This window comes from Miniopterus schreibersii, assembly GCF_964146895.1.
Source record: "Miniopterus schreibersii genome assembly, chromosome: 8".
NCBI lineage: Eukaryota > Metazoa > Chordata > Mammalia > Chiroptera > Miniopteridae > Miniopterus > Miniopterus schreibersii.
In genome coordinates this window covers 82,863,712-82,890,276 of record NC_138109.1, presented here as the reverse complement: position 1 = coordinate 82,890,276, position 26,565 = coordinate 82,863,712, and the positions used below count along the sequence as shown (strand labels likewise).

At 48.4% G+C, this 26,565-nt stretch overlaps 1 protein-coding gene across 1 annotated transcript; it reads right to left on the bottom strand.

Annotated features, from left to right (window-relative positions):
• Positions 1-5,781: 5,781 nt before the first annotated feature.
• Positions 5,782-25,384, bottom strand: WRNIP1 (WRN helicase interacting protein 1). The gene is made up of 7 exons (XM_081146068.1): positions 24,425-25,384; positions 22,187-22,378; positions 20,651-20,892; positions 13,486-13,715; positions 9,551-9,706; positions 8,237-8,316; positions 5,782-7,723 (listed from the first exon to the last, which is right to left on the bottom strand). Exons 1-7 carry the CDS (start codon positions 25,217-25,219, stop codon positions 7,448-7,450), a joined length of 1,971 nt encoding a protein of 656 aa, XP_081002194.1. The 5' UTR covers positions 25,220-25,384; the 3' UTR covers positions 5,782-7,447.
• Positions 25,385-26,565: the final 1,181 nt, after the last annotated feature.

Sequence of the window (26,565 nt, the reverse complement as noted above, 5' to 3'; positions counted from 1 at the left end):
ATGAAACACAGCTGCAGTGAAAATGCTGCCTTTAGCTTGCCCCAAACTGTTTCTGTGGTAACAGACCTGAGGCTCTGCCAAGAGGGTGTGATGCTGACCAGAATCTGCTGGCCTCCGGGCTTGGTGACCAAGGAAGGGAGTGGACGAGCCGGGAGGAGGAAGGCAAGTGAGTCACGGTGCTGTCAGGCTGGACGAGGCCAGTTTGAATCAAGAGGAAAGAAGGGAGCAAAGTTCACATTAAAGAAAGGAAACCACATTAAAGAAATGAAGGTTTTCACGGTTACAACATGACTTGGGAAAATGTTTGCAAAGATTTCCTAAGCCTGGAGGTTGTAACACCTCTAGTCTCTTCCCAGTTTTGCCCTTTGTGTCACTGTGACATTCACGGGACCGAAAAAATTCAGAAAGAGAACTGGACCGAGGGGTTATATCCTTGGACCTTGTATGACTTCATGATTTCAGCACCATCCCGTTTCCTATTCTGGGAGTGGGGAGCTGGAGGGAGGCAGACAGGCTGTGGGAGATCCGGCTGCAGCGCGGAAGGCAAACGAGAACCAAGAGCAGAGCTGCTTTTAGCCCCGGCTGCCCCGGGCTGTTCTCCCTCCTGGAGGAAGCAGCTAAGACAGCTGGGGAAAGATGATGGGGGGAGAGGGTGGAGGGAGACTGATCCATTTCCCACCAGAGTGCCTTCCATTCCTCTGTGACCATCGAGCAAACTAATGAAAAATCTGACCTCCGTACCATTCGTTTTTCTAAAATTGCTAATATTTCTTAACACTTTCATATATAAATGGCCAAAAAAGTGATAGTCCCTTAGTTTTGGATAGCACTGGATGGCTGATAAAGTATTTACCCTGTGTTATCTTACTTGATTTTCTAAGAAATGTCCAGTGTAAAAATGGGGCTGGCAGCCACTGTTGGCCTCCCTTTAAAGCAGAAGTGACTGAGGTCTGAACAAGGTAAGTGACTTGCCAGGGGAGTGAGCAATGGCTTTGTCTCAAAGTGTAGTTTTTCCAACCTCGAAGAATGCTCGTGAGTGACTCACCCGCAAAATGGGGAGTTTCCTTGAAGGGGTTTTATGATATGAGTAATAACCAGGTATCTTCAAACTGCATGGGCCCTTAGAGATTATTGTAACCAAGCCTCTTTCTAGAGATAAGGAGACTGAGGCTCAGGGGCTGGTTAATATCTGTGACCGAGCCCAGAATTAAGCAGGTACATCACGTACATTTTATTGTAGTTCATTACAGCATCTTGGAAAGGCAATGAAACACTGACTGTGCACCCAGGTTATTGCTTAAATAAAGATTGTATGCCCAGCCGGGCGTGGCTCAGTGGTTGAGCGTCGACCTAGGATCCAGGTGATCGGGTTTGATTCCCGGTCAGGGCACATGCCTGGGTTGTGGGCTCAATCAAAGACTCTCTCATCATTGATGTTTCTATCTCTCTCTCTCCCTCTTCTTTCCTCTCTCTGAAATCAATAAAGATTTATTAAAATAAAAAAAAAAAAGATTGTAAAACAGGCATGGATCCCATTTAGTGCAGAAGTAGAATATCCATATCAGGGCTACAGAACACAGCCACTCCATTCACTCCACAGGAGCACAGCTGGCCAGGCTGGGAAGTGGTGTTAGGATGCGACTGATGCTTTGCCCTGGACCAGGGAAGGTCAGACATGCACCAGCTGAGATGGGGAGACGGCTACTCCTCAATGTCACCATCTTCTCCAGCAAGTAAAGTCAACCCAACCACTGTGGCTGGAACCTCCAGGAGCCAGGCATTATGAGGTTGCCCTCAGGAGGTTTATGGTCCAGGGAAGATCCAAAGAGAACCTGGGCCACGTTAGAGCCGGGTGTGATGTGAGCAGAGGAAGGAGCTCTTTCCTCCCATGGGTGGTTAAGTGAAGACTTCACATTGTTGACAGATCTTGGAGCAGGATTTTAAAGTAGAAATGTGGGATTCCAACTCAGATACTTAGAAGAGTTGGGTGGTTGCATGCAACCGTTGAGCGGCCAGTTACATCACCTCCCTGCACAGTGGAGACAGCAGAGGCAGGCGCCGAGCAGAGGCCACAGGGACGCGGCTGCTGAGCGGCTTTCACCAGGGCCCACCCTCCGGAGCAACCTTCCCCTGTGCACCTGTGACTCAGCTTCCGAGGCTCAGGGCCGTGCGAGCTGGCTCTGAGGGCTCTGCGGGCTCTGCGGGCTCTGCGGGCTCTGCGGGCTCTGCGGGCTCTGCGGGCTCTGGGCTCAAGCACCTTGTCTGCACTCCCTGTGCCGGGAAGTGGCCTGGGAGGGCGAGATCCGCAGGCTGCAACGTGAAGCTTGCACATTTCATTCCTCATAAGGAGCTGTGTGTCTCAAGGGGTGTTTTCAGTGGAAGCTGGAAGTTCATCAAAATAGGCACGAAGCACAGAGGTGGTCTTACTCAGCAATCTCTCTCTTTCCTCGGGCGCAGCCAGCCCCAGTGCCTTTGTGAGAATAAGAAAGACGCCCGGGCGTGCCTGGCTAGCACCCCCAGCACCCCGCTCCCCACCGCGTGTCAGTCCCGAGTGTGGTGAGGAACCAGCGCCAGGCGGGGGAACCTGCGGCGGCTATTTGATGCGGGATGATAAGGCGGGAGAGAGGGGGCAGCCAGCGCGGGGGACACGCCTTGCCGCTTTCCCCGGCTCTGAGGAGAGCCGGGGCGCCTCTGAGGCCCTCTCCGGTGTTGCTGGCGGGAGCACAGGGCAGCAGCGGCTCTGCGAGTGGGTCTGCAGGGACCAGCAACAGCCCTGAGGCTTCATCGCAGACGGACTGGAAACTCTGGGGTTTTAATGAGACCCCGGCAAGGTGGTGAGCAGGCCGACCTCATGGGTTCCAAGCCTCCTCGGTGACCCTGGGAAGTCACTGAAGCACTCGTAGTCCCCAAGTCCTCTTCTGTACCTGAAACAGACGTGACGACAGTACTCTCACGCTGGTCATTTCGGAAACTGAGAACAAACTGTTCTTTGCTGACACAGAAGCAGCACACACGTCTGAATGACTGGTGCCAGCCGGAGTTAAGCATCACGTGTCCCTGGAAGGTGTGTCCCGCACTGTCCCCAGGCTAGCCCCCAGGGAAGGCAGTGAGGGGTCATGCCTTCGTGCACTGCACAGCGCACAGGACAGAGCGCTATCCGGCTGGTGACCTGCGGCCCGGGGGAGGCCCATGTGCCCACAGAGCTCAGGGCAGAAGCTCATGGGTGGTGGGAGCATATGCTGGGCTGGGTGCTCGGCTGGGTGGGAGCCTGACTTGTCCTGGGGGCCAGGGGCTTCCCTTAGAAAGGGGTGTTTGAGCGGAGATCAGAATGAGGAACGGTCACAACTAGCTCCGCAGGAACTTCCCAGGTGCCAGACATGGTTCTCAGTGGTTACATAGTTCAAACCAGGTGGTCCCCATGGGTCAGGCAACATTTTGACTCCCATTTTTCAGATGTGGGGAGGGGGAAAAAGATGAAAACAGTCAAGGCCACATAGTGGAGAAATGGCACAGGTAGGACTTGAACCCAAGCAGATCCCTGCGCCCAGGTCCTTCATTGTGCATAGTTGGCAGAACAGCTGAAAGAAACAGTGAGAGTGGAAGTGGGGGGAGGTGCAGGGCTGAAGGCCGGGAGGGCAGGAGAGTGGTGTAAATGATGCTGGAGAGGTGGCCGGGGCCAGATCGCAGGTCTCGGGACTAAATTTCGGACTTCTGTTCTCACACTGAGAGTAGAGTGTAAAACTCCACGTCAGGAGTTTGAGCAGGGGGAGGAGGGGCTGCTGGCATATGATCGGACAGGTGTCCAGCCCAGAGGTGAGGGCCGGCCAGCCCAGGGGCGGAAGGGGAGGAGAGGAAGTGGGCTGAAGCCTGTAGAATGTCTTCCCTGTTTCTCTAACGGTTACTAATTCGGCTGAGGCGTCCACCTGCCACAGCCAGTGTGGGCAGGAAAGCTGGTGGGTGGTGCACAGAACCTGAGCCCCCCAGCCCCCCTCCCCCCAGCGGCTAAGTCACACACTAAGAGACAAATTTCAGGATGTAAAAAATCAGGTGGTGACGTGAGAAAAAGCCAGCTGTGACAGATAATGCATGCTTTCAACTTCCCGAGCCTCATTAGAAAAGTACCCAAAGGACATACACAAAAATGGTCAGAGGTTACCACAGAAAAAATATTGAAGCTGATTTTTTTTTTGCATCCCCTCCCACACCTCTTTTTACTTTTGTCATCCAATAAATATACTTCTTAAAAACGGCTCAGTAGTCTACGAGGTTAATCACAGATACTGAAAATCTTGGCTGTGCGCCCTCCGCTCTGGGTGGAGGCTCCGTGAGGCCTGAACAGTGGCCTGTCCTGTCGCGGGGGAAGCCTGCCTCCCGGTGGACGGGAGCGGCAAGGACACACCGATTTTAAGACACCTACGTGAACATCCTAGTGCACGTTTACTCATTCACTCTGGTCACTCCACAAATATGAACTGACCACGTTCTAAATGCTGAGCATCATGGGAATAAGGAAACAAATTAAATGTTTATAATAAATCATGTTCATAATAAGTCACACTTAGGAATACGGCTGGCCTCTGCTTTTGCTCAGGTTTTCTTTTGGTCTCAGTCTCTCAGGGAGATAAGCAGTCATAAAATAAGTAAATAAACACAGGCTGCTACAACACACACACACACACCAAACCCAAACAAAAGAAACAAGAGAAAAGTGAGCTGTTGGAAATTTAACACACAATGATGGCAAATTTAAGGCATGAAACAAAGTTAAGGAAATCTCCCAGAAAGTGGAACAAAAAGGCAAAAGGATGGGAAACAAGGACCAAAGAAATCTACACAAAGAGCAGCCCGAGGGAGGCCAGCCCCCACCGTGAGTTACAGAGGGGCTGGGTTCCCGGGCTCCTGTGGGAGGGCCTGTGCTCGCCCACCGGCTGGTTCTTCCTGAGCCAGGGCCAAACCCTTCTGACGCCTGTTCTTATCCTGAAAATGTAAACAGAGGTGCTCTGCTTCCTGGGTTATTCAGATTTGTCCGTGCCAAGTGCTAGACCCAATTGCTCCTTGTTACATTCTCAGTAAATGGCAGCCGCCACCAACTCCTCTTTCACATACGTGCACGACATTCAGCCTGTCAACAAGTGTCACTGGCTCTCCCTTCGAGCATATTCACAATCCAACCACACTGACCACGACCCCACTCACCATCAGCTCTCCCGGAATACAGCAAATTCTCATTTCCTGTCTCCCCCCTCTGCCCGCCCTGCCATCTTGTCCCAACACGGCAGCAATGGTGACCCTTATAAAACATAAGTCCCATCGTGACACCCTTTTGCTAGAAACCATGAGTAAAAGCCAAAGATTTTCCCATGAACAAAATGGTTCCATGTAATCTGAATTTCCGGCATCTCCTGACCTCCACTCCCACTGCCCCCCCAGTTCTTCCCCCCCACTCCCATAAGTGGCCTCCTTACTGGACAATCTGCCAGGCACTTTCCTCCCAGGGCCTTTGTACTAGCTGCTCCCTCCCCCTGAAATGACCTTCTAGATACCTGAATGGCTCACTCATGTCCTCTCATTCTTCCTACCTAGGCTCCTCTAACTAAATCCAGGCTACTCTACAGCTGCAACCACACCTCCCAACCCTTCCTCTCCCCATCCTGATTCTTTTCTCCTTAGCACTTCTTAACTGATACATTAAAATGTTATTTTTTTAAAAAAAATATCTTTATTGATTTTCAGAGAGAGGAAAGGAGAGGGAGAGAGAGAGAGAGAAACATCAATGATGAGAGTCATTGATCGAGCCTGCACCCTGGGCATGTGCCCTGACCAGGAATCGAACCCCAATCGCCTGGATCCTAGGTCAACGCTAAACCGCTGAGCCACTCCTGGCCGGGCTAAAATGTTATTTTTTATACTGCCTCACGGGCACAGGATTTCTCTCTTGCTCACTGATGCATTCCTAACAGGAGTGATCAGCATGAGGGAGACACTTAATATTTACTGAATGAAAAGAAACTGTCCCAGAACTGAAAGCCATGAGTTTCCACCAAATGACCAGTAAAATTAAACTTTCTGATATGATGAACAGAAAGAGTCTATAAGCTTGCAGGGTCACAAATCAGAACGTCATCAAACTTCTTGACGGCAACGTGGGGAAGAGGCAGACAACTGACAATTTCCGACCCAGAATTTATTCCTGAATTATCAGATGAGTCTCAAGATTTTGACACTCGTCTAAAAATATTTTGCCTCCTATGCCTTAAAGCTACTGAAGAATGTGCCCCAGCAAAGCAGAGAGGAAAGCACAGGACCCTGCAATTGGATGTGATGCAGGTATGAGTCAAAAAAGGAAATCTGCAGGGTGACAGCAAAGGGACAAGTGGACACTAACGCACGGCCAGTCCAGGCGGAGGGAGGCTCCTGGGGAGTGAGTGCCATCGCACTGTCCTGCCACTTGGGCAGGACTTCTCTCAGGAGAGAGGCGGAGGAAGTCCCAGGACGATGGCTATGCAGACTCCAGAGTGGCAGTGCCCAGGAGGGGGCACACCAGGGCAGGAGTCAGAAGCCATGGATTACTGTGGAAATGTGTGCAAAATAGCCATTAAGGAGTTTGAAAAGAATGAGCAGTAGATACAAAGAAAACTAAGTTCTCTCTCTGCGTGTATGTGCATGTGTGACATTTAACTTTAGGAAACACAAAAGTGAAATTCCTGTATCACTTAGAAACACAGAGCTGCTGCAAGAAGCAACTGGAAGAAGTAGGGAGAAATGGACAGACCACTGGGCATTTCTATAAGCCATCTAGAATTACATGCATTCCTTAAGAAATTAAAATTAATTTTCAAAAAAATACTAAGCTTTCCAACTTCAAGTATGATAACTTTTTTTATGGTATTTACCTTCCCACCCTCAGTGTGATGGTGACAGACTCTGGACCCTAGGTGGGGAAAACAGGAGGGATCTGAAGAGTACTTTGAAATAGTTTTATTGGCTCATAAGACCTTTGCATATAAAAAAAATACCCCAAACACTATGCAGTATTAAACCACAATTACATTTTTTTTTTACCAATTAAAACTACCCAGAATATACATTTTTTAAAGAAAAAAAAATCCTACAGAACTGAATTCTGAAATGACATTATGACTTAAATACTATGCGAAAATAGATAATTCCTTATAACATTAATTCATTGCACAAAGCTGCCAGATGCTTCCATCAGCATAACCACTGCAGAGTGTGAATGAACACAATTCACCCTTACACAGTTTAAGTGGCTGTGCCCCCACCTAAGAAACCCTCACATTTCTGGCACAAGAGGTTGGTCTGTTTTAACTTCTAACAGGCAACCAACTTCACAATCCACTGACTCTCTTTCTGGCCATTCTTGCTAAAAATAAAAAGAAAGAAAGAAAGAAAGAAAGGAACATCCTTCTGCTGTCTCGCCTAAGAGTCAGCACCGCCGCTGCTTGAAGAAATCCACTCCTCTCAGCTCTTCGGGCAGGTACTCCTGGTCCACGGGCTCACTGTACAGGGGGTTGTACTTGTAGCCCTTGCCATAGCCCAGGTCCTTCATGAGCCGGGTGGGCGCGTTCCTCAGGTGCAGCGGGACGGGGGGCAGAGGGCCCTGGTGGCTGCGCACGCAGGCTTTGGCGTTGTTGTAGGCGCTGTACACCTCAATAGACTTTGGGGCTCTGGCAAAATAGACTACACACTGGGCCAGAAGCACCTAGGTGAAAGAAGACATTCTGTTAGGAAGGAGCCAGGTTTATGTTTTGCATAATGCTCTACGGATGTCTCTAGTAATTCTGAAAAGATTCCTGCCACGCTTTTACCCCCCTTTCTGCCTCTAGTCTGGACAACCACCTACGACAGAAAGAAGTTCCTACACAAGGAGAGGCTGAGCCAGATCCCTGGTTTTCTTTTTTCAAACTGAAGAGCTTGCTGCTGTTTGTGGGTGAACTTGCACAGACTTCCTGTTCAGCTACAAACCTGCCCCAGGAAGCCCCCAGCACTTCCTCTGAACCCCAGACTCCTGGAAATAGTCTGAAAACTTGATCTTGATACTCAAGGTCCCCCCCCCCCCCTCGTCTAAGCTTATAAAATAGAGTTAAAAAGCCCAGCAACTTCTTTGGTAGGCCCACACATTACCTAACAGTGGAGCAGAACATATATACAAACCCACAGGGGACAGAGCACAGAGAAAGGAGTTGACTTGCTGATGGCTGAGCTGACCACATACCTCACACTCAGGCATGCCGATGAAATGACAGCCCTGGTAGGCAGCCACGGCTTGTGTTAATGCGGATGGGTCTGCCAGACCTGCACAGAGAGGGAGAGGTGTAAGTCACAGTGCACCCCGCCCCCTCCTGCACAGAGAGAGGGAGGTGTAAACCACAATGCACCCCCGCCCCCACCTGCACAGGGAGAGAGAGGTGTAAGTCACAGTGCACCCCCACCTGTAGAGAGAGAGGGAGGTATAAGTCACAGTGCACCCCCACCTGCAGAGAAAAAGGGGCATATAAGTCATAGTGCACTCCAGCCCCACCTGCAGAGAGAAAGGGGGGTATAAGTCACAGTGCACCCCCGCCCCCACCTGCAGAGAGAGAGGGAGGTGTAAACCACAATGCACCCCCACCCCCAACTGCACAGGGAGAGAGAGGTGTAAGTCACAGTGCATCCCCACCTGCAGAGAGAGAGGGAGGTATAAGTCACAGTGCACCCCCACCTGCAGAGAAAAAGGGGCATATAAGTCATAGTGTACCCCCGCCCCCACCTGCACAGGGAGAGAGAGGTGTAAGTCACAGTGCACCCCCACATGCAGAGAAAAATGGGGGTATAAGTCATAGTGCACCCCTACCCGCAGAGAGAAAGGGGGGTATAAGTCATAGTGCACCCCCACCTGCAGAGAGAAGGGGGGGTATAGGTCACAGTGCACCCCCACCCCCACCTGCAGAGAGAAGGGGGGGTATAGGTCACAGTGCACTCCAGCCCCGACCTGTCTACGTGCTGCCGGGAGCTGAGACCATCACTGCCCACAGACTGTTGACCAAAAAAATCCCACTTAGCAGAATGGACGGACTTTTCTCTGACCTCATTAGCGTATTCAGGACATATTTACTGAATGGTTACTGTGTGGTGTCAAAAAAAAAAAAAAAGAGACTATGTGTACAGTAAATATACAGGTGGAGACCATGAAGACAGTCCCAGGATGGATACAAACACCACAGAAAAGTTTTTCTCATTTTTTCCTTTAAACAGTGTCCACAATCTTCACTTCCCTCTCAGAAGCCATCCAATAAAAACCTGAACACCTGACTGGAAAGCAAATTTAAAATATTTCTTCTATTTCGACACTCATGTTAGGAAAATCGCCGCCAAAGAGGACACAAATGGTGACTTAGGAACAGACACTTGAAAGCTCGCACCCCAGGAACATGCTGAGCTAATGCTTCACTCTAATCCTCCCTGTCCCACTTAGGCCAAACAGCAGCATCCCCTCCCCCAGCCCTCCAGGCCACCAAGTCTGGGCCCTCCCATCACACTTCACACTCACCTATGTCCTCACTGGCGAACCTCACCAGCCTCCTGGCCACATACAGCGGGTCCTCACCTCCTTCAAGCATGCGTGCCAGCCAGTAGAGGGAGGCGCTGGGGTCCGAGCCCCGCATGGACTTGTGGAGAGCGGAGATGCAGTTGTAGTGCTCCTCTCCTGGACACCACAGAAAGCATGTGCTCAGTGACTGCAGGAAGAGGGGTTCCACGGCGCTAGGAGGGCCCACCAAGCCCTGTGTTGCTCTTGCCTGCTGACTTGGGGAAGCCTAAACCATGCAGCCTGGAGAAGCTGAGGAGCAGGGAGCCTGATGGCTACCTTTGAGCTGCTCCGTTTGAGGGCACAGGGCACCCCTGTGGGAGCTGGGCATGCCTGTGTGGGATCCTGTGGGAACCCAGCCCCACTCAGAGAAGGAGGCTGCTGGACACTCATGGTTGTCCACACTGACTGTGAGCATAGACCAGGCGAAGGGAGGGACCTTCACTGTGAAGGGTGGTCCTCGCCGACCTCGTTGAAGTGCCAAAGCTAAGAGTGGAGAGAGGGATTCAACGTTCCAGTTCCACCTTGTGCCACTGCCAACTTGAGGAAAACTGGCCCTGGGCCAGTAGAAAGAGTTGAGTGGCAAGAACAGCTGCTGCGGGCCATTTGTTCCTCAGTCTTTCCAGTTGCCTTTCTGGAATCTGAAGCCCATGGTCATCTGAACCCGGTGTGAGGACACATGTGGGGCAGGATCCCAGGACTGACACAGCGACCAAGCGCTCACCCTCAAGAGCACTGCAGCCCTTCTCCCTCACCACTTTTACCCATGACAACAAGTCAGTGAAATGTGCTTTAGAAGAACATGCGTAAGGAGAGGAAATCCTGGCCACACATCTGCATTTGCACATCTCACTCTTTCCTGACCTCCTCATTTTGAGGCAAGGGCACCCTGCTCCTTATTTGCATCAGTCCTTCAGAGAAGCCCTTGGTCTGCACACCTCAAGCCTCAGCCAACAAGACTATGACCTGCTCCACACAGCACATGGGCGCAGGGATAAGCCCTGGCCACTCAATCCTGCCGGAAAGTGACAGCCTTCAGATGGGAGCACGGCTGAAGCTGGCCTGCCACTGAAGGAGGACCTGGGAGGTGACTGGGGACCTGGGGAGCACCAGGGCAGATCAACATTTCAGCAGAGTTGCTTGACTTCTGTGGACAAACCGAGTTGTCACCTGTTCCAGGGCTTCCTCAGCTAGGTCCCAGTGGCAGGCAGACTGGCTGGAAGAGTGTCTTGCATGAAATCCACATGGCTCTGCCCACCCCCTTCACAGGCCTAGACACTGACCCTGTGCTGTCCCCATCCAGGGACACAGGGAGGGGCTGGGCAGTGCAGGTGTGGTCGACTCACAGACATGGAGGGGATGGAAGCAGCCACCTCCTCTTTGCTTCCTGTCAATGGTAACAAGATGATGGCAAGGACTCCCCAGCCACAGAGGTTACTGACTTTCTGAGGGTCAACACTAAAAAGCAATGTGGTTAAGACCTGGGCTCTGGAGCCGCGCAGCCTAGGTATGAATGCCAAACGGATTAGCCATGTAACTCTAGGCAAGTTCCTGACCCCTATGCCTCCTAGGTTTCTCATCTGTAAAATGGGTATTATAAGACCAGTAGCTCATATGGTTGTATTAAATAATGTATGCCTGGTATGGAGTAAGCACTATAGAAACTTGTGCTAGGTCATTATTCTATGCTAGCTTCTAGTTTTGCTTTTATTATATACCACTTTATAACTTAATATTTCACATTATTTATGCAGAACTCTGACCTTAATGCATAGCAGAGAATGTGTTCTCACTTGGAAATTTCTTCATTCTGATGGAGACTTATCTGAGGTAGTCACTGGGTCAACTATATACTAGATGACACTGAAAGAAATACTTAGAATCCTGGGGGTAGGGTCTTTGTTGCACCAGAGTTATCACAAGCCTGAAGTATAAGCCAGCAGGTTCTGGGTAATGCTGCTGTCACCCAGTCGATGGGACAGCCCAGCTCTCCAGGGTCTGAGCCTTGTCCGAGTGCCTCTGGGTCTACTGTGGAGTGGACACATCACACACCGTGATGTCAGCGTGGGGCAGGGCGGACTGGTAGACTTGTGGGCTGTCTGGGTTCTCGAGACCAGGCTCCAGGCACTTCCACGGCCCAGTTCTTCCTGGGCACAGAGACCTACAGAAAGGTGATCCCCACGGTGATGGCTCCCCTGGATGGAATGCACGCCCCAAGAAAGAGGAGCCTGAGGACTGGACACGTCTGTCACCCTGTGTGTGCGTGTCTGTGGGCAGGTAGGTGTGAATGTGCACAAGTGTGAGCAGCTTGAGGGAGTGACCTGCTCCCACCGTGAGCCTGGGGACCATGGGTGGGGCTGGCGTGGTGGTGGCACCACAGTGGGGAAGGACACAGTCCTCGTGACCAGTCAGACCTGGAGTTGAGGATGAATTTAACCACTTGCTTTATGAATTTAGGCAAGTTTTGTGATCTGTAAAATGCAGACATTAACAGTTACCTCCTAAGGTTATTTTGAGAATTAAAAAACAATGTATATAAAATACTGAGATTTAATGTTAATGTTATGTTAGTTAAGTGGTAGCTTTCTATTTTTTAAAGGACAGTCTGATAGAACATGGAAGCACAGTTCTAGTTGGTTGAATCAAAATGAAGCCTCTTTTAAGGCACTTCCTATGAGGGGAAAAAGCCCTCTGCTGACGGGGCCCCAGAAACAATGGTGAGTCCAGCACATCGGACTATTTCTACCTCTTAAAATTTTTAATTTTGTCCGTATCTCTAATGCTTGTATTTGGCCAAAAATAAAGCAAAACTCTACATCCAGAATGTTTTGCTTTTCAGATTTTCCAAGCATTCACGACATTCAAGGGCACTGAGAGCTGGCCATCTGAGGTCCTTGGGGATGAGAAGTCCCTGCTGAGAGGCACACTCACATCAGAGAGTAAAGAGAACTGTTGAAAGGCCTCTGATGTGTCCTTCGTGCCTCTCAGCCACCGTCTCCATCAGCTGAGGTGCCTATGCCCAGGAGCTCTGGGCACTTCCCCACGTCGCGCACATCTGCTGTTTGCTCCCTCATTGGGAGACGGTGCCTGGAACCAGTCCTTCTTAGATTCCCCGCCCCTTCTCTAACAAGAAAGACGAGCTCTCCAAAATCAAAAGGCATTTGGAAATCCTGTTAGAGACATGGTGTAGCCTCCAGGTCTGGGATGTTCAGTCATCAGCTCCCTTTCTGTTCCTGTTACTGCAGTGTCCACAACCACACAAATACTCAAGCCCAAGACACCCAGTCTAATCTACAGTGCGCTGTCTTCCTCACCCACATCTTCTATAAAAAGACACCAACGTGCTGCACTAGTGATATTTAATATTGCCAGCTCACAGATTTAATAAGAGCTGCTATCAAAACTGGTATCTGTAAATGTGGTTCTACAAAAATAGACAATTGCACAAATGAAAAATTTTTAAAAAGCTACTATGAAATAAAAGCATCAAGATCCAAATGAACTTAATGTTTAGTTCAGACTCTAAAAATTAAGAATTTTAATTCTCATTAAATAAAATAAATCCCTAATTTCAAGAGCCCCACTGTTATTCACTACTGTTATAATCACAAGAATTACTGTCAACCGAATGTATGGGTCTTAAAGCGTGAAGCCTGTGGTTTCACCCCCAGAAAGCCCTCTCAGTTCCCAACAGGACAGCTTCTGCTCTGCACCTCTCAAGAATGCTGAGCTGGGTCTTTGAAATCAGGTCTGAGTGTAAGGCTCAATTCTGTGACAACCTGGAGATCCCACTGAGAAACATGCTCATGCTCTGGACCCCAACAAAAGTCAGAGGCTTGGAAGTGTGCACACACAACTTCATTAAAGCTTCACTCTTTCCACACCTCAGAGCCACTTACCCGCTCGGTCATATAAAATGTGTGACTTCTGGAGGCCTTCCTTCACGTCCTTCTCAGTGATCAGAGCTCTGCTGGGAGGATAGGCTTGCCCGCTTTTCTTACAAAACATCTTCCTGGAGCTCAGCCTGGCCAGCACAGCCAGCTGCAGCCCGTTCAGCCCCGTCCGGGCGTCCCCATCGCTGAGATAAGCCAGAGTGTCCACGGCTTTATCCTCTATGAAGACAGAGGGTCTGCAACGCAGTGGGTCAGTTACTGTCACCACATCACACAGCCTCCTGTGGCAGCACTTCTTAGCGGACTCCTATGCCTTAGCAAAATCAGTAAAAGCTACCCCGTGTTCAAGATTCCTGCTTCCTACTCTTACCTTACGTGGCTAACACGGGTAAGCTCTACTGAGACTGCTCAAGGGACAGAGGAAACGTGTGGCCTTTACCCCTCTAGTGCTCACCGCCCTGCCCTGTCTCCACGGCCCAGAGAGCAGTGCGTGGCCCTTTCACTTGGGAGAGGAGACAACTTGCAGACTGTTTCACAGATCTGTAGACAGCACACTGTGAAAAAGCCTCTGAAGAGAGGCATGTATTGTACATGGTTGGAAAATAGGACCCTTCCTTTGATTTTTAAACTCAACCAAAGTCCCAGTTGTACTCTCGTTACCCCTTTGAATGGGTCTGAAACCGGAGAACACAAGTGCTGCCACAATGAAGCGAGAGCTGGGTGCCTGCACCTAAGCTCCCACTCCCCTCCTCTTCCCCTCCAATAGAATCCACACCTCAAATTTCACCCACATTCTAAACGAGTATCTCTAAACACAAATGAATCTTCCAGCAATTCTGGACAAGTAATAAAGGCGACTGCTGAAGGCACTCACGATGGTCACACACAAATCCCCAAGTGAAAATGTAATACTGAGAACACTGTACAGGATGTTCAAAGGGTTCTACCTACCATCCAGCATTTCCTGAACCCTAGTTTACTCTACCTAGCTTCTGAGGAGTAACAAAACATGTGAAAATACCCTTGAGATCTTAGGAGAGGGAGCAGGTGAGAGTACGTAGGCCAAGAATGATGAAATAGGGGATATTTGTATTTACACTTGCAAAATTTCTCAGCAATCAGTAACTACTATACAAAGTATCTTGAAAGAGTGCTCCTATTCCAGAGTTTAACATGATTTTTAAATTTAGGCATAAACATATAAAATGTTTTCCATTTGGAAGTAACTTTCCAAAGTTAGCATAGGGTTAAATAAGGAACAATTTCCTTTGGGGATGGAGTGCCTGAAATCTCATAGCATTATAGAGAGAAAGAAGCAAGAGATAGTAAACTATATTGTTAGAATGATTAAAAACACACACACAAGTGAACCTCAACACAAAACCCTCAACTGTTCCATAATGAGAAAAAATAGGGTTAAAAAAATGCTTTGGAAAAGATCAGATTCCTAGTTAATAAGACCTAGAAATAAAGACATAGCCTAGTTTCTCCAACTGCAGTGAAATGCTTCAGACTCAGTAGGAGTATGGGAAGCATGCCGCACACACTGTGAAGACAGCTCCTTCCTTTCCTTTTTCTTCCAAGGGTGTGGATTTTATCTTTCTGTTCGTTGTTTTTCTGCTAAATGATCGTGGGATCTGGAGGATTCTATTGAGATGGCTGGGTATTTAAGTTGAAGGAGTGATGTACTGAAAATGTACCTGTTATTTCACGGCAGAACAAAAGACTATACATGGTTCAGTTAAACTCTCCCTAAATCATAAAATGATACTCTGTGAATCTCTTTCACTGAAGCAAACAAACACTCCATGGTTAGGGTAACAACTGCTATGCAGTGGTCCTGGACCAGGAATGTGCATCAGATTACAGAGAACTTTCCTGAGAACCACCTGTGTCTTACCACAGATGTACAGATTCTGAAATCTCCAGGGATAGATCCTGAGCACATGTTTTGTCAAGATGCATCCCTGGTAACTGTGAGATGCAGATCTCGTTAAAAGGCACTACTGCTAAATCATAGCCACAAATCCTGTGTCCCTAATTAATAGTGTTGCACGTACACAAAGAAAGAGAAAAAGGTTAGAATATTAATACTCACCAGTAGCAGTTTTAATTTGATACTAAGTATAAGGAAGTAACCCTTTTACCTTCATGCCTAGACCACTTCTAACTGAGGTAACTTAGCAATTAGGGACATGGCTTCGAAACTGGTTCCATCCTCAAGATGGGTGTTCTCGGCACATTACCAAACCTTTTCGGGCATCAGTTTCCTCACCTACTAAAAAGGAGATAATAATATCTACTTTGCAGAGGATTAAATAAGACATGTAAAAGGCTTAGAGCAGTGCCTGGACATCCTGGGCACTCCATTTTATTATTAGTAATGAGAATCATTTTAGACTGGTCGGTAGTACACTCTCTAGAACTACAAATCTTCAAGGCAGAGCCCTAAGCTCAGCTGCTTCCATGGTAACCAGAGTGAAAATAAAATAAAACTTTATCCAAAAGAGAGAATATAAACTTCACAGATGATGCCCCTCTGTTTAATCCCAGGGAGGCACACTACTGTCCTAATTACACTATATATAACACACTTGGTGATGAATAACAGTCTCAAAAGATGTGTCTAAATCCTAATCCCTGAATCTGTGAATGTAACTACCATAAGATCTCAAGATGAGATCATTCTAGATTTAGAGTGGGTCCTAAATCCAATGACAAATGTCTTTATAAAAGACAGCAGAAAAGAAGACACAAGGAGATGACCATGTGAAGATGGGGGCAGAGATTGGAGTGATCCTGCCATAAGCCAAGGAATGCCAGGAGCCAAAAGAACCTGAAAGGAAGGGCTCTCTCCTAGTCTTTGGAGGGAATGTGACGCTGCCAACAGCTTGATTTCAGACTTCAAGCCTCCGTAACTGTGAGAGGATAAGTTTGTGTTCTTTGAAGCCACAGTTTGTGGTAATTTGTCACAGCAGCCACGGGGAGAATACAAGGACCCTGAGATTTCTTCATAGTTGCCAGTGTTTTTATGTCACCACTTAATAATGTATGTTAATGTAACATTTTTCTTTATATCAAAACATTTTTAAGAAAAACGATTAAAATCCACATCTCCTGACATACCTCCTATATTGGTGTTCCACCTCCGTTCTTTCTATTCAAAGTTAAAAATGAGGATTTTTAAAGGGTAGGCAGAATAGTGCAAACTGTTATTAAAAACAAAAATCCAACGGAAGGAAAAAAAGGGGACATCTGTAACATTTTCAACAATAAAGATAAATTAAAAAAACAAAACAAAAAAACCCCCAAAACAACCAAGAAATAAACCTACAGCCTCGTTTTGGGCCACCTGTCTGGGCTCTCCTCTCAGGAGGACCAGAGAAGAGCCTAGTCTCAGAGTCGAGTCACAGCATCTTCACTTCAGTACAGAAGCCACTTCAACGTTCAACCAGCTCCTGGACTCTGCCTATTACAGTAACAGGGCAGTTACAGAATCCCATTTCACCCTCTTCAGGTCCACAAACTTATGCGCTAGTATCTGGCCTACAAACAACTGATTCTTTAGGGGTGTTTTTGAATACGCATGTGTCCTATGATCTGGAATGTACAATCCTTCAAAGTAGGAAGCACTGCAGGGTGATTAAACACTAATTTACTTTCTCATTTTCAGCGGCACAAGCTCAGCAGACGATAGACCAAGGATATTTTTTCTGGTCTCCAAAATTAACCCAATGCACAGATAGCATGCTTTACTGTACCATGTGACACAAATGCTTAGAGAGCAAAATACATGAAAACTGTTGATGACATATACAAACCAAAGAACTATGGCAGAGATAATCCAACATAAATTACCAGTTTATCTCCATTTTACCTACACCTGAGCATACGTAGAGCACAATTTTGCAGATGTCACACTGAAACTGGAGGATGAGGGATGTGATAGGCTAGCTTTTGGCCCTACTTTCCTGTTGCCTGGAATGCAAATGTAATGGCTGGTCTTCCAGTAACAGGTTACCCTGGGGCGCGAGGTAGAAGCCCTATTCTGAAAATGGTAGAGCAGAAATGGTAAAGCCCATGTCCGTGACAATACTGTGAAGCTGGCTGGCTAGGAGCTGCATTTCTTATGCCCACTGACCTTCAGGCTAAATATATGAGGGAAATAAAAAACAGAACACTTTCATCTCATGCTGAGAATTTTATGTATGTATATGTGTATTTATTTATTTATTTATTTATTTATTATTTTTAATCCTCACCTGAGGATATTTTTTCCATTGCTTTTTTTCAGAGAAAGTGGAAGGGGGAGAGAGAGAGAGAAACATCGATGTGAAAGAGACACATTGATTGGCTGCCTCCCATACGTGCCCCCACCAGGGCTGGGGGTTGAGTCTGCCACTGAGGTACGTGCCCTTGGCCAGAATCAAACCCAACCCTTCAGTCTGAGCGCCGACGCTGTAACCACTGAGCCAAACTGGCCAGGGTGCTAATGAGAATTTATGACATACAAGTACATACTGTATAAGAATTCACAATTCCTCAAGTAGAATCAAGAATTGTGTTAAGCATTGGCTTGATTAGTTTCCAGATTCAGTACCTGCTCAGCTCCTCTCATGCACAGCCTTAAACAGCCTGGGAATTCTCTGAAAAAGTTCTAGTTGCTATCTAGGGCACGAAAACATAAGAATACAAATGAACACTTATAGCTTTCCAGAGAAAGAGTAATTATTTGGGGTCAAAAGTCTTGCCTTCTGTTGGGAGCTGGTGACGTGTCTGGACATGGTCCACACCACCTGAGGGTCTGGAGTCAGGGACTCGACCCTTCCCACAATTACCCTTGATGTTGAGAGCCCGCTACATGTCTGGACATGGTCCACGTAGCCTGAGGACCTGGAGCCAAGGACTCAACTCTCCCCACAAGTTCCCATTAGAAGCCAAGATAAGAATAATTACCAAGGTCTGAGCTCATGCAGGAGGCAGGGCGTTTACTCTGAAAGAGCATGCATGCAGCCTTGAAGGAACTGCTTTGTATCACCCTCATCTCATTACTAATTGTTTGTTACTTACTATATAATAAAGTCTTTGAAGCCATTTGGTGCCGCACCTCATTGGAGGGCAGCCCTCCTGATCCCATAACTTTGTCTCTTTAATTCCCACTGCTCGAACTCAGGTTTGTTCGTCTTTCAGGCTGGCTCCTGAGAGCCTTCCCACTAGATTATCGTAACTAAATCTAATTTGTGTCCACAAGAATGTGTATGTAGTTAATGCCAATCAATAGGAATTTGAAAGTAAGATTTTACCTAAAACTGAAAGAGCACAATCCACTATTAGTGATCCATGGCAGCTGAGGTGGCCAAGTACTTCTACTAGGAAATCACTCATAATGTAAGAATTCTTTCTATGGCTTATGACATCTCCCAACCCGTTAGAATTTCCAACAAGCAGACCAACTAATTAAGCTTAATAATCTTTCATTTTGCTCTGCCTGCTGCTAGCTGCTTGGCAGTCACCCTAAAGAAAGAAGTTCTTGGTACCTGGGCAGTGGGCAATCATCCCTTGTCAGGCTACACAAAATATTAAACTACTTCTCTCATACTGAAAGCTAGGATTTATTCATTCACTCACAAACCATTTACTAAACATATATGCTGGGCACTGTGCTGGGTGCTGGGGATATGAACAAGAAGGGAAAGGATACAAGCAAGCAAACTGGAGAATGAAAGGAAGTCATAGCTACGGTCACTTCTAAACGAGTGTAATGGAAAAGTAAATGATCCGTTGGACAGAGGAGGTGTTATCTGACTGGAAGGCAATTTTGGCAGATTAAGAATCACTGGCTCACTTTTGCATCAGGCTCTCAGTTTCAGCAATACAAACACTTAATTCTTTCACTTGCTTCTCTCAGATTTGTGTGCATGCACATGAAGTGGGAATCCTGTTAAAACGCAGGAATCCTTTTTAAGATAAGCTCCAAGGTTGTAATGTCCTTCTCATTTCACTTAAATCACGGCACAGCAGTGATTGGAAGAGGGAACAAGGGTCCGGCACACAAAGGGATCCTAATTGTGAGTACAACGGACTGATACCAGCAGTTCTGTACATCCTCTCAGCCACAATTCTGATGGCTATCCCATTGCAACTCTACTCTAAAATAATGTGACTCTGTTCCACCTGGGGTCCTTGGGTCTCAGGTCCTTCATGAGGCAGAGCATAATTCCTCCTATATCTGAGACACGAGCAAATGGGAGAGGCCAGGTGCACAGGGAGGGACTGCTGAAACCTAAACCCTGAGCCTAGGCCTCGTACTTAATCCTCTCAGAAGAGTTGCTCCAGACCCTGGCCTCAGGGCAGGCACAGCAGCTGCGGGGTCCCAGCATGAAGAGCAGGCATGTGCCTCCCATCACATCAGATTAAGTTCCACTGCATTATTTCAGCTGACACATGAATCAGTGGCATCTGAAGAATAGAGTCTAATGTAAAGAAGTGAAAACCTCTAAATCAAGTAATCTAACTGATCATTCATGATACATACCCTGTGAATGAAGGACCTCATGTAGCACTCATGTGCAGAGAGGTAGGCTACCTGGAGGAAAGGGACAGCCTCTAATGTGTCTTTCAGTTAAAATTACTTTACTTCCATGGAACTGAGTTTGACTTTTGGAGTATGCAAGTCATTCTTAAATGATTTAAGAGATTTTATGGTACCATTTACATTAATTTCTACTTAATATTTTTAAAAGAAGTAAACTGCGGGGAAGAAAAGAAATTAGAATCTGAGTATAAACCTCAAAAGAGTTATAAATTAAGTCTGTTACATAAAAGAAAATAATAAGGCTTCCCATAGTTTTCCAAGACTTTTAAAAAAGTGTACCAGGTAAAGGCCCACATCCCTAAAGCACAAGAGCAAACACCCAAAAACTAAAATAATGGGCAAAGCAATGATAAAGCTTGAAGAGTTATAGATACAGCCATTATAAACTACAAAACACATCTTAAAAGAAACTATCTGTAGAGATACTTGCTGGTGTATCTCAGCACTTCCCTACTCTCGTCTTCACTACATTTCTCCCGTATCTACCCTCTCCCTACTGCTGCCCAGCCCTTTCTGGACCCCAGCCAGGGGATTCTGGGAGATGTGTGACCCCAGGACACTGCACAGTCAACTTACTCAGAACTGCTGTTGCTGCTGTGGCTCAGAGGGTCCGTGGGACGGCTGGAATCTAGGACGTGGATGCCCAGTGAGTTGATTGCTCGCATTAAAATAGTCACCATTGCCTCTACCGGAAGCTTCTCGAGAACAATAACCCTACATCGGCTCAGAAGAGCAGCGTTGACTTGGAAAGAAGGGTTTTCCGTGGTTGCCCCAATCAGAGTGATTGTCCCACATTCCACGTGAGGAAGGAACGTGTCCTAATCATGGGAGGAAAGCAGAAGACATTGATTCCAGTCAACGACAACCTGCAGAGTGCTACGTAAGTTGACCATCCATTCCTTCCTTTTCCTAAGTTTGATTCCAGGAATAGCAGCTTTATAGTCACTGAACACAACAGTAGATGCAACAGCAGGAGAACACAACCAGTGCTTTTTAAGCCTAACACACATCTTCTTGAATGTCAATGTCTAAGCCTCTCTCTTGCTGGTACACTATCAGCTCAAAGTAGAAGTCTACTCTAGTTTCTACATAAATGATTTCTTTACTTAGAAAAGTATCATCTATCCCAAGGCTAAATGGGCATAGTTCAAATATAGCAGCTATTTAATTACAGAAGTCCAAGAAAACACAAAAACATTAATATTTCCAAAATCTTCTTCCACTGCGAGCATTCAGTCATATTGTTCTTCCTAACAAACTGGGTAAATATACCTATGTAGATGTGTGTGTATACGTACATGTACATATTACATATGTATATACATCAGTGACTATGGAACCACCAGATGCTGGTAGTGGGAAAGAGATGCTAAGGTGACTCGATGGTCCAATATGAGACCTAGAGTGCTAATATCCCATCATAACTCTAAAGGTCTATTTAGTCAGAGATTCAAATCAGGTAAAAAAGCTTAGTAGGGTTTTGTAAAATATTTCCATCTCTTACTAAAAAGCTGCAATAAATATGTATTAAAAAAAGTGTATATGAAAAAAAGGTTTATGTTTATTTAGGAAGAATACCAAATGTGGCTTTGTTTACAAGAAATCCTTTTAGCTTTCCTTTAGAAAGCCATTTAAATAAGTAGTAATAATTAGATCTTGTAACTTTTACCTTGAGAACCTGAAGTTATAGCAAATAGACTCTTTAATCTTGAAAATAAAAAGTAACACTTAAAGAAAAAACACCTTACAAGGGGAGAAATTTAAAATTAAGGTAACTATTCACTATAACTGTTAATATTTACATTAAAAATTCCTAAAAATTTGAAACTTTCATCCAAAGCAGCTTTTTTGGCATGTATAGCTCAGGAATATACTAATAATTTGAATTATCAGCTAGACAAAGCATTATCTTGTCATGAAAAACACTTAGACAAAGTGGAGAAAAGGCTCAAAAGTGATGGGTTGGCAGCCTATGCTTCTTTGTAGAAAGAGTTAATAACAACAGTCCCTAGCTCGTGTATAGTGCTTAATGCTTTCCAAAGTGACCTCACATACTTTATATTCTACTTAATTAACGTTCACAATGACTGAAAGGTAGAGAAGTTAATATACCTGCTGAGATTTATTGAACCGATGAATCTCATCAATAAAAAGTATGGTTTTCCTTTTGAAAAAGCTCTTTTCATTCTGGGCTTGTTTTATGACATCGCGTACATCATTTGTCTTGGCATTTGTTGCAGACAACGTCACAAATCTTATGCTATGTTTCTTGCTGTTGTTGGCTATGATGTGAGCCAGGGTGGTCTAGAAAAAGATGACACACAGAGTTTGAAAAGCTGACCAGACACAGAGAATAAAGCACCCATAAGCAGCATAAGCTTGATTTACCAAGCAACCTGACCTCTGAAAAATACTTAGCAGCAGATACAATCTGAAATACTCCAGCACATCAGCAGAAATGAGAAAAAAAAAGTTATGAAAAAAAACACACAGGAAAGTAGCTAAACCTTAGGGTAATCCTGACTTTTTTCTTTTTGTACCTAACCCCATTTGATTTCTTTTGGGGAGGAGGAGGGGACTCTAAGATCTTTGGAATCCCAGAACAGCTGTTTTGATTTAGCAGAGCCTGGGTGACAGCTGTGATCTCTTCCAGCCAAGAAAGCATTACTGTTGGAGGACTAGGTGTGCACCTGAATTGCAGGACCACAGACTCCATCAATTCCACAACTGGGAGCTTATCACTGCAGCTTAGTACAGGAGAGACCAATGACATATAGCTAGCATTTAAGATGACTGCATGTCACCTCTGAAACTCTGCTTGGGAAGAAGGTGACACAACAGCACTTGGATCATGTTAGTACTTACCAGAAAACAATGGAGATCCAAGGGAAACACTGCTCAGTGCCTAGCACTTAATGGTGCTCCACAAATTGCATGTGCTCTTGTTAACACTATTGTTAGCAATACAGTAATATGAATGGGAGTAAAGAAAAAGGAAAGATTGTTTAACCAGAGAATCAGATTTGTCTCTGAATGAATGGAAAGGTGGCACTTTCATTTCTAAAAGGTGTGTAGCACCATTAGATACTGTGGCTGCTGCTTTAGCAAATTCTGGCCTACTGGCTCCCAGACCACGTATGTATAGGCTTGTGACTAATCACCAACCACTACCCGAGGAGTACAGCCTACTAAATCTTTGCTCCAGCATCTTCTGAGTTCACCCTACTCATCTCCCTGGGGACTTTTTTCTTGCCATATGGCACCATCAATGCTAATCAATGCAGCTGTCATGATCTAATGTAAAGACTTCACGGACAATCACTAAAAATGCTACTGCTCAATCCTCTAAATGGGGTAACAGCTCAATCCACCACCATGGTAAAATGCTATTTGGGTCAGATGTGATCAATACCTGGCCAAAGGGAAAGTAAGAATGCAAACGAGGAGGCACAAAACAACATGCGTTCCAGGAACTGGGTAAAGGGAGGCGTGACTGAGTTGTGGGAGATCAAACTGGAAAGTCCTCGACTTTTAAAAGTTGGAACATGAGCGCTCCGAGCCCCTTTACTCGGATCCTAAATGTTGCCTTTCATTCACTGGTGCTCACTCTTTCTCCCTCTTCCTGTGGATATAAAAAAAAAATCCTCTATTCAAACACCTCAGCCTACTTTTTTTTTCAGTCTTAACACTCCACTGTTTTCCAAGTGCTTTTCCAATGACATGTGTTCCAGAGCCCAACATCCTAACTGCCCGCCTCTGCACTCGGGTACTTCCTGGCGAGGCCGCGGCGCTGGACTCGACACAGCGCGGCTGCCTCCCGGGCGCAGGGTCGGCTACGGAAACGGCGCGCGAGACCGACTGCTCAGGGCGGCGTTCTTACTAGGCTTGCTACGCAGAGTTTCAAAAATAAATACAAATCAGTGTTGAAATAAGTTAACAGCTAAACGGAGGGGAACGAAGCACAAGGGAAGTTAGATTTTTTTAAAGTTTTTTTTTTCCCAAAACCGAATCCGTATAACCTCCACAAATGTAAAGCACAAATGGTCCTCTGCGATTTGTAGCCTGCTGTTTCCTTAAGAATCTGGTCACTAATGGGGCGTTGGAACACAAGAGCAAGTCTAACAGTCCACGTTCCCGTCGACCTCTGACCCCTGACCCTCCGCTTAGGCTGCGCGCCTCGTGAATCGGGTGGGTGCGCCTTTCTCACGGCGCAGCTCCACCCAGGGCCGGCGGCGCCCGCTCCGCGCTCCCCGAGGCCCCGCGCTCGGGCCTCAGGTCCGGGGGCGGCTCTCGGCCTCAGGTCGGCGCGGGCCGCGGAGCCAGGCGCGGGGCTGCGGGTGGGGCACTCACCTTGCCGCAGCCCGGCGGCCCCCACAGGATGAGCGAGGGGATTTCGTTCGTCTCCAGGAGGGACCGGAGCAGCGTCTCCTGCCCCACGGCCCTGCTCTGCCCGACGTAGTCCTGCAGCGAGTCGGGGCGCATCTTGTCGGCCAGCGGCTTGCCCTCCAGCATCTGCCGGATCTCCTCCGCCGCCAGCGCCCTGGGGTGCGCGCGGCCCCCGCCGCTGGCCCCGAAGGCGGCGGCGGCGGCCTCCCAGGCGCCCGGGTCGTCCTCGCCGTCGGCGTCCGCGTCGCCCTCGCCCACCGCCTCCTCCTCCTCCGGCGCCTCCGCCTCGTCCCAGCTCCGCGGAGACGCGCTCCCCGCGGCGGCGGCCGCGGCCGGCCTCTTGCCCGCGCCCTTGCGGCCCGGGCTGCTGGAGCGGGCCACCGGGAAGTCGGGGATGAGGCGGGCGCCGCTGGGCGTGGGCGGCGCGTCGTAGCTCTCCCGGCTCTCGGTCTCGCCGCCGTCGTCGCCCTCCTCGCCCTCGCCCTCGCTGCTCTCGGCCGTCGGCGTGGCCGGCTGCTTCAGCGCCGAGCTCTCCGACGGCCGCCGCCTCTTGGCCAGGGGCGGCGAGAGCCCCTTGGGCCGCTCCCCGGCTGCGTGCGGCCCGGCCGCGGGCTCCGCGGACCCCGCGGGGTTGAGCAGCAGGCAGCGGTCCAGGTGCGAGTTGATGTGCGCCGCGGGCATCCTCTGCTGGCACACGGGGCACTGCACCTGGTGCAGCTGCGACAGGAAAGGGTCGTCTTCCGGCCCGCTCACCTCCATGGCGGCCGCTGCCCCCGCCGAGGGCTCGCGCTGCCCGCCGCTAGGCCCCGCGCCGCGCCGCCCTGGCTCGGGGAGGCGGCAGGACGCGAGCGGGCCGGGGGAGGGCGCCGCTCATGCCTCGCGCCCGGAGCCGCCCGCGCGGCCCGCCCTCGGCCGGCCTCCGGCGGCGTCGCGCGGCGCGTCGCGAAGAGCCCTCCGCGGCCGTTTTCCGCGGCCGCCGCGGTGCGTATCCCGCTGCCTGTCGGGAAGCGTAGTCCGCGCGCGGCCTGCGAGGCCGGCGGACTGCGCGGGCGCGGGGCGCGCTTCCGGCCGCGGCGGCCGAGCGGCGTCCGCGGAAACGCCCCGCCGCGCCGGGGCAGCGGCTTCGGGCGCGGGAGCCGAGCTCGCGCGGGGGCGGGGCGCGCGGGCCGGTGGCTGGTGAAGGGGAGACGGGGCGGCGGCGCCGAGGCTCCGGTGGGAAGCGGGACTCGAACAGAGAGTTCAGACTACACCCGTGAACCCAACGTTACCCCGAGCAAATGCTGAGGGATGCAAATGCGGAGGACGCCGCCGCCGCCGCCCTTTTGGGTTTTTTGGCCTTTTACCCTCACCCAAGGGCTTCTACAGGAGGCACGGTCATAGGTGCCTCACCGCGCGTCAATAGTTAACAATTAGGAAGAGTTCATTCTAGATGGCTAGTCAAGCTGGGGTGCAGCGACCCCATAGCAACCCCATGGTAATAGGCAGCCATGTAAAATTACATTGTAGACAGTGAGAGAAAATGCCCACCGCGGACGGAAAAGTAGGTTTGGTATGCCAGGCCTTTGAAAGATCGGATTAGTCTCCTGTGACTATCTGATGTCCTGTAAACCTTCCCTTCAAAACTGTGTCACAAACATGCACTTTTGGTATTTAAAGAAAAGCTGAGAATGAAAAAGGAAAAACATAAAAGAACTTCAGAAATGACAAAAATGAGATTTTTATTTACACAAGAACATCTTGACACTTAACCAAAATCAAACACATGAGGATTTTATTAGCTCCTTCATAAATGATTTTACGAAAAGAATGACTCACAAAGTACCAGAATTAGGTATAGTATTAAAAAGAAAGGGCAGTGGAAGAGTATTTTTTCCATTGAGAGGCAACAGGAGCCCAAGGCAGGGCACCGTGGAGAAGGACACGTCATTGGGCGGAAACTGCTCAACTGTGGCCGCCGCACCGCTGCCAGGCCCGCGGCTGCCGCAGTCAGTCCTGGTTCCGCTCCAGAGACCGAACCGAGCCTCCGGAACCGGCCGTGAGCCGGGGCCAGGGGGACGCTGGCTTACAGACGTAAGTGCCTCCCTTGGTCCCCCAGGGGCGAGGAC

Bases quoted from the DNA above. Each gene is read 5' to 3' on its own strand.
- WRNIP1 (XM_081146068.1), bottom strand. From the start codon at position 25,219: ATGGAGGTGAGCGGGCCGGAAGACGACCCTTTCCTGTCGCAGCTGCAC. The intron at 20,893-22,186 runs GTATATTAACTT...TCCCATGATTAG, and splicing joins GGTTCAATAAATCTCAGCAG to GACACGTTCCTTCCTCACGT. The intron at 13,716-20,650 runs GTAAGTTGACTG...ACTGCGTTGCAG, and splicing joins AGCAGCAACAGCAGTTCTGA to ACCCTCTGTCTTCATAGAGG.